At 36.5% G+C, this 8,393-nt stretch overlaps 1 protein-coding gene across 1 annotated transcript in view; it reads right to left on the reverse strand.

Moving 5' to 3' along the window:
- LOC122070223 (phospholipid-transporting ATPase 2-like) overlaps positions 1 to 8,393 on the reverse strand; it is a 123,328-nt gene that overhangs the window by 21,150 nt on the left and 93,785 nt on the right. Inside the window, 4 exon segments of the mRNA XM_042634349.1 lie at positions 883 to 934; positions 1,096 to 1,269; positions 1,537 to 1,654; positions 6,471 to 6,624. Coding sequence (XP_042490283.1) covers positions 883 to 934; positions 1,096 to 1,269; positions 1,537 to 1,654; positions 6,471 to 6,624 — 498 coding nt within the window.

Here is an 8,393-nt window from a genome sequence, read left to right on the forward strand (position 1 = left end):
AAAACCAAGGCCCATGAGCCCATCCATGTGCCAAAATTAAGTCTTCTAACTAAGGCCCAATTTAACAATCTGAACTACATCAATAAAATATTGAGCGTATACTTTTTTGGAATTCTAGGATTTGATGAGTAAAAGAACAGGATAAATCCCAGAGCCTGTAATTTTCAAAAGCTTCAAATCAAATATGATGATCATTCTATTCTTTGTATGCTGGTCAATTGCTACATCAATATGTAGTAAGATTGGATTTTTATCGAACAAGGTAGTCAAAAATCCGAGAGAATTATATCAAGGGATAGTTGACAGTGTTTTAGCTGGATAAATAGTATGTGATCAAGTTGGAACAAAGATTGTTTTACCTACATCTTTTATTGGAGGACCAAAAGATATGCGTAAAAGGTGTTTTCATACTATGGTTTTAGTACAAGAAGTTGGAAAATCTGTTTCGCACAAGCATTTGCACACATATCCATGTGCAAAATTGCAAATTTGCCAGTCCAGAATAAACGATCCTAGGCAGTAGTCAGAATTATAGCCGAATATATTTGGCAGTTGCCAAGAACAAGCAACCATTACATGAAAGGGCTGAAAGTCCAAAATAGAGTAATTATAAAAGAAATTGAAATCCCACAGTCGCTAGATTCCATTCCCATCCTTTTAACATAATTTCATGTCTTGCAGCAATATTGAACACCAGCTGAACCAGTCAACTAGGTCTTGGTCACAAAACCAGGTTCAGAACATTTCAGTAGAGCATATTTTCACGACGATTTTCTTTGTAACTTCTAACTTATATAAGAGGGTTTCAATGGACACATGCATTTTTTAACAGTCATCAGAATATCAGAACGGAAAAAGTAAGTTCCAAAATACTGCACTCACATGAAAAAGAGACCTCCCAAACCACCCAGCAAAGGTGCTCGGATTCAAAAGCCTGGTTAACAAATGACTCTTAGTCTAGTGATCAGCGTAAAATCTATCAACCAAAGGCAGTAAACAACCTAGCTTCATACTCCAACAAATGCAGTATTCCCAATGGATTTCTTTTAAATTTAAATACAAATATACAGCAGATAATGAACAAACATAACCAACCTTCCTGCTTGGCAATAAAAGAAGATTTGTGGGTGTTGCATCACTGTTCTTTCACTAAGATCTTTGTCAAGGACACTGACTAAAACTGGGATGCTAGTGTAGAAAACATTATATGCCATCAGACTGACAGAATTGAAAAGGCTGGTTCCAGAGACACCTGAAATGAAAGAGAAACTGAATTTGTTCTAGTGTTAGTTTGAGAACCACATTGAATCAAATATCAAGTCACCAGGAACAGCTGTCAAAATATGAATACATTTTTATAAGATTCTGGAAGCAATGTCAAGTCTTCTACAAGAAAAAAGTTGTAGCAGTTTATTTACTTCCTCCCTCCCCTGCCCTCCCGTGTAAAGATGGAAAAGCTGCTTCCAGAAGAATATCCAAACACACTCTTAGAATAGAAAAGTAACACAAAGGAAAAATGTATACATAAGAACTTACTAGATCTGGATAAAACATATCTCTAGAGATTTGTAGAAGGAAAATTGGGACAGAAATGCTGTCCTGTTGTATGAGTAACGACCATGGACAAGTATCAATCTTTTAAGAAACCTGAACTCTACAAAACAATGAAGTCAGGAAAACTAATTACTTGAACCTATGGCCAGTAAAAAGCGTCCATAAGATGCTGAACATTTAAATTTATATGCATAGCAGAAAAAAAGACAAGAAAATAGAAAATAAAAATAAAAGAAACAAAAAGTACAGTAGTACAGTTAAAGTCAACTAAACAAATCATGTTTTTCCTTTTCACTCTATCTAACACCATATCTCCATGAACTCATAACTCCTCAGCTCTTTACTCAGTATCTTCACTCAAATCTTTTTTTGCCTTTTTTCTTTGTCCTTTTATGTACTTCTCCTTGCACCATACCACTCCTACTGGTAAAGTCATTTGTCTTTGCCACGCATGATAGAACCATTTTGTGTCATCTTTACCTAATCTTTTCAGGATCACCTCTTGATGCAATGCAAAGGGTACAACAACATGCATTCATTTATAGTCTATAATTTCTAGTTTCGCAATTCATTTGTCTCAAAGTCTTAATCGCAGCTTCTATGTGTGTATAACTTCCAGATTGTCCACCCTTCATTGGCTTGACCCTTGTCTCAACATCATTATGATTGTAACCTGGTTGAAGAAGCATCATTAGGGAACCAGTAGCATGCTGAGTGGTATTGTAGGGTATCCATTTGTTTCCAGACAGATTTTTCAAAATCTCCTAGCTGAGATTATTGGGTTGGCATTAGCCACTTCATTTTGTTAGGTTCTAAGTATAGTCAAAATATTTTACTCTGTGGTAGTCTTATATTGTCACTCACAGCTCTCACTCCTGTTTCCTTTTAATAACTATCCTTATTTTCAGTATTTCAGTTGTTTAAGGACACTTCAAACTTAGCTTGCATATGGAGCAATTTACTTAGTAGTTTAGCCTTGTTTTTAGGAAGTGGGAGTCATTCAAGAACTCTCTTAACAAAGCTTGCGGCTGGAGATCCTAATTCATTTTTCCTTTTATTTATTTCCTTTTTAGATAAGGTTTGATTCTTATAAATATATGTAAGGCCGTTAATAACCCCCACGATTTGATTGAACAGAATGGAATTAAATTAGTTAGTTAATGAGTAGAGATTAATGACTCTTTGCACTCCTCAGTCCTCTCTCTTCACCCACCTCCCCACGATTTGGGGCTTTCCTTCTTCTCTCTCTCTCTCTTCTATCAAAAAATCGATCTGAAATCCCACTACCAGAACATCCATCTATTTGATCTGGCAACACTCACCCATCAATTTCTGCAGTACTGTTCAATTCCTACTTGCAACAGGATTCTTTCATAAGTGGAAATCCATCTGTCAGAATTACATCATATTTTTCAGACCTGTTGTAATATCCCAACTTGAAAGATAGAGCTAATTTGGACTTTTGCACTTTTTCCCAGGTTTGTCACTTGCGACTAGCTGAGGAATTTTTTTTTTTTGCTACAATCATGTGCACGAAAGGTAATATACTTGATTATGTGGATTGGTTGGGTAGTAGTATATGGTTGTTTGGTCTATTGTCTATTATAAAATATGTATTTTTATTTGATGACCTTATAAAATCTAAGCAGCTAGTCTAGCGGTTAAGACTTTATGTCTAAACAAGAACGTTAAGGGTACGAATCCTACCAAGTGAAAAAAAAAAGAGAGGAATTTGAGTTGTACTTTTGTTTTGGGCAATTTGTGGGCCCCACTTTGAATTGTGAGAGAAAGATTTCAAATTTGAAGTAAGAGACTTCACGATTCATTGGAGTAAATTAAGGTAAGTGGATATCCCTCACCTTAAGGAGAGGAAGTGATTGTATCCAACAAAGAAAGAGAAAAAGGGGGGAGAGAGAAAGGAGTAGGGATTCCCCACATTTGAGAGAGGGGACGGTGGGTATTCATATTCAAATAAATAGGGATTTATTGAGAGGGAGGCAGTTATCCCAAAATCATGGAGTGAGTAGAGATTTTAGAAAGAAAATAATTATAGGAAAAAAAAGGGGGGGGGGAATTAAGGGAAATCGTGGATGAGATTGAGAGGGTGGGGAGGTCGATTTTAAAAACCTACCAAGGAAGGGCTGTTTTCTTTTCCATTGTTTCTAGAGAAGAAGAAGGCTGTTTTCTTTTCTATTGTTTCTATAGAAGGGGGCTGTTTCTAGAGAAGAAGAGGGCTGCACTACTTCATTCTTTCTTCTATTTTACAATGGAGTGCACGTAATTGCTGCCAGATTAGAGAGAGAAAGACGAGCACTTTGCTGCTATTGTTACTGCAACATTGCTCCACGAAGATTTGAAAAGAACTTCAGCAAGCTTACTCAAGTCTGAAGTAAGAAAGGTTAATTTAGTGCATTCAACGCTATATATATGGATTAACCTTCATATTTTCATAGGAATGATTTGGAAATCTGAAATCTAAATAGGGTTTTTGCTATGGGAAGAGTAAATCAATTCTACAGTTCAGAGTTTGATTTTTATAAAACTTATATAGGTCTCAATTAGCTATAATATATACTTAAATTCCTGATCCCATGATTATATTTCTGTAATTTTTGGGCTGATATTATATTATATAAGTTCTAAATCTTTGTTAAAGAAGAGGATATAGAATTGGTACAAAAGTAGAGTTCGATAAATCAATGCCGGTCAGTTATGTTTGAGATGTTAACTGATTCACGTGAGTAACAATTTTCCAGCAGAATCTGAACTTGAAATTTCTTGTTGCCATAGTTGAGATCAAGTCTAACAAATCCCTTTAAGAGGATTTTGGTGCTGCAAGAATAGAGTTCCAAAAATTTTCACACAATAGGTAGTACAGTTTTAAGGGATAAGTGAGGCAAGAGTGTGACGTTAAGGACATTGTCCGGTTCCGTCAGCCAAGAGCTTTTCGCCCACTTTTCCATTGTGGTTGGGTATGTGGACCAAGGGGTGAGGCAAGAGCAGGGTTTAAAGTATCGGTCCGTATCATATCGGCCGATACGTATTTGTATCGGCCCTTACCGATACGATACGATACGATACATGGAATTTTTAAAACCCTTTTGTATCGATATGTATCCTACGATACATACTGATACATCACCGATACACACCGATACGATACGATACCACCGATACATACCGATACTCTATGAAAAATTCAAAATCGAAGTGAAATGTACGTTTCGGTATGTATCAACCGATACACTGTATGGTACGATACGTACCGATACGATTATAAAATGGCAAGATGGGTAATTTTTCAGAAAAACACAATTTTTTTAGGTGTTTTTGTTCCAAAGTTGCTGCCAACCATTTTTCTCTCTAACTAAAGTGGTAATCAAGGTTGGGAACGAGGATTTTACATTTATGGGACAACTACAAGCCTGGGATTCTTAGTGCGATACTCTCAATTTATTGTTTATGCATAATTCATGTTATATATAGCTTTTTTTTAACTTTTTTTTTTTACACAAAAGTGTATGAAAAAGTGTTTTCTATCCATTTATGTGTGTATCTTAGCGTATCTTCGATACGATACGATATACGTATCTTAATTTTGGCCGACCGATACCAATACTTTAATCCTTGGGCAAGAGCATGACGTTAAGGAACGTGGTTTCCCCTATAGGAGCCCGTTACCGGATCCGAGAGCCAAGAGCCTGAGTCTCATCCCAATGGTTGTGATGTATGATTTTACTTATAGTTTTAGCATTGCTACTCTTTGAATCCTATTTGAATTGTTAAATGGAAATCGATTTTTGTGAATAATTGAGGTCATGGCTTATGTAATGGAGTTTGCTATGTTTTTCAGATTTACTAATTTATGTGTTAATATATCACTGTTTCTAAAAGCATCTGTTTACCGATATTGTATATTCTTTTCCTTTCACTCACTAAGCTTTCCCAAGCTTACCCCTTTTTTTTTACTTTCCAGATGTAGAGAATCAAGAACCTTGCTATTGTGATAAGTGCACTAGGGATACTAGAGGAGATGATGCCTAGTTTGGGAATAATTGATGCTTTATTAGACATTAGTTATGAACTTATTAGAACAGATTTATTTACCTTGGATTAGATTTCTATCACTGGGATTATTTTAAGGTTTAAGTGGATGGATGTAATAAAGCTTGTCTTACTTTTAATTTTGGTATCACAAACACCTTTAGACTTAGGTTTATTTGATTTTATTTATTTAGATAATGATTATACTCTAATTAAGACTTCCGCTGTACTTTTCGTGATGAGTACATTGAGGTTTATTTGATGATTTTGGTATATTGGTTCAATTTCGGTTCATGCTTCTAAAACCGAATGATCTTAGGGACTTTTTGACAACCCTTAAACCTAAGGAGGTTTTGGGGCATTACACCTGTTCTACCTATCAGTTTGAGCATTTGACCTAAATTTCAGGCTGATCAAATTGATTTGACTGATTTATTAATTTTCTTCTAATCTGGTTTGGCGTCCTCCTTGCGATTCTGTCACAAGCTGATCTCCCACTGGATCTCACTGGTTCGAGATAAGAATTACATTAGCAATGTTTTTTAATGTCCCAATTCAGTAAATGGTAATGTGAATTTTATAGTTAGAACTCTTCATAAAGAAGGTTCCATGTAGTTTAGCAAACCTTCCAACAACAACTATAGTTGTCTTTCAATGAAATAAAATTCATGAGAGCACTGCATTAGGTATTGAAAAACATTGTTTTCTGCGTTCCAATTCAGTAAATGGTAATGTGGATTTTATAGTTGGAACTCTTTCTAAAGCAGGCTCCCTGTAGTTTAGCAAGCCTTCCAACAGCAAACAAACAAGCACAAATGTCTTCCAGTGAATTAAATTTCATGAGAACCAATCCAAGCATTGGTGTAACTTACTGCCAATGCTATAATCAGCTGCCCTTGCTGCCTGCAAGCCTTCTCTCCCTCTAATTCCCACCCCTACATTAGCCTGTTGTATCATCCTCACATCATTTCCCCCATCACCAATAGCCAATGTTCTGTAGTCAATCGACTTCAACAGTTCCACAAGCTGCATAGAATGAAATATAAACATGAGACTACATTTCTTGATATCCAAACTTATATCAGTTACCAAAAAAAAAAAAAATGTTTCCACAATGAAAATCATTTTAAAGTTATGCATTGCACTCATCCAACGAGGACAATTGATGTAGTAAGTCACTTAATGGGCTTATATTATTGGGAATAAGCCTTGGGTTGGGTTTATGTGTTGGGCCTTTGATCCCATGGGTTTTCTTTGTAATGGGCTACTTTAATGGGCCTAAAATATGGATAGAAAGTAGGAAAACGAGATTTAATTAATTAGTTTAGTTAGACTCTTGTTTTGAGTCTATTTCTTTTGCTATTTTAGTTTGAGTCAATTTAGGTTTCCCTATTAGTGAATGACTAGTTAGTTACCTACTCCATGTTGGAGTTCTAGTCTACTCATATTTTGGAGTCCAACTCTTATTATGTAAGGTCTAATCCTACTTGGAGTCTTAACTCTTAGTTATGGTATGATTGCTAATATGTCCTCTATATATAGAGGAGCTAATGTACTTTAAATTCTCAGATTTGAATAATGAATGATTGCAGTCAATTGCTTAAACAGCCGGAATAGATGTGGGTGAGATGCCATGGCCGAGATAGCCAATCCCACCCACACTTGTCTTGTTTCTTTGCTCCCATATTCTTTGTTTACGGCTACTATTAGTACTTGCTGTTACTACAAAAAAACAACAACATAACCTAACCCAACTAAATGCGGTCAACTACATGGATCCGATATGAAAGAAGAAAAAGAGAATCAAGAAGCAACAGAATAAGGAAAAATAAGTGAGGCAAACAAGGCAGAAATCAAAGAAGCATCACATGGACATCCCTTACATGGTGTTTGCTACCCGAGTCCTTGTCCTTCTCAAAACTCTGTCCATGGTCATATTAGAATCGTGCCCTACCATAAGCATGTCTTTTCTCACCACTTCAGTAATAGTCATTTTAGGCCTACCCCTACCTCTTTTGGCTCCCTCCAAAAGAATCTGCTCACTGTTAGTACTTGTTACTATTTATCATTATTAAAAGATTCAGACCTGTTCAGCCCTTCCAAGACAGAATCGACCAGCATTCCTAGAGGAGCTAGGAGAGGGATCGATCTCCTCTTCCTTCCCCAATTGGCCTCGGATCTGCATGCCCTTTTCGGAGGGTGTTCACAACCTTACAAGGATCACTCGATCCTCTCCTCATTGCTGCCCAAGCAGCCCTATCAAAATTCTTAAAGATTTCTCTCAGTTTCTCTCACCTAGGTCTAAAAATCAAGAAAGTAAATGACTCCACAACCAGCCGTCGGAAGACTATCAACTTTGGGGGTTTTTGTACCTTCCCTGGGCCCTACAATTGACCAAGTTTGCAGCTCAATTAGAGCCCCACAGACTCGGCCGCACCTCTCTCTCACCAGCCCAATCGCAGGTCATTCTCTCTCCTATCGGGTTGCTTTTTGGGCTGGTTTTACTACTGTATTGCTATTGTATCTATGGGGGTTTATTTGCTGTTCTTATTCCCCTGTTTCCTGGTCCTATTTCTAGTTATTATCAAGTTAGCTAATGGGTGTTAAACTATTGTTTAGGGTTATAAACTGCTGGGGTAGTTTACTTGTAACCTACTTCTGCATTAACAATATTAAAAACTAAAGGGAAAAGAGAGTAACTTTTTATAGGTGGTTATCAGGAATATGGTGTAATAGAAGCCTTATTCTTCTTCTTCTTCTTCTTCTCTTCCTTCCCCCACCCTAATTGTATTTGT

Source organism: Macadamia integrifolia, unplaced genomic scaffold (genome assembly GCF_013358625.1).
Source record: "Macadamia integrifolia cultivar HAES 741 unplaced genomic scaffold, SCU_Mint_v3 scaffold86, whole genome shotgun sequence".
NCBI classification, from domain to species: Eukaryota; Viridiplantae; Streptophyta; class Magnoliopsida; order Proteales; family Proteaceae; genus Macadamia; species Macadamia integrifolia.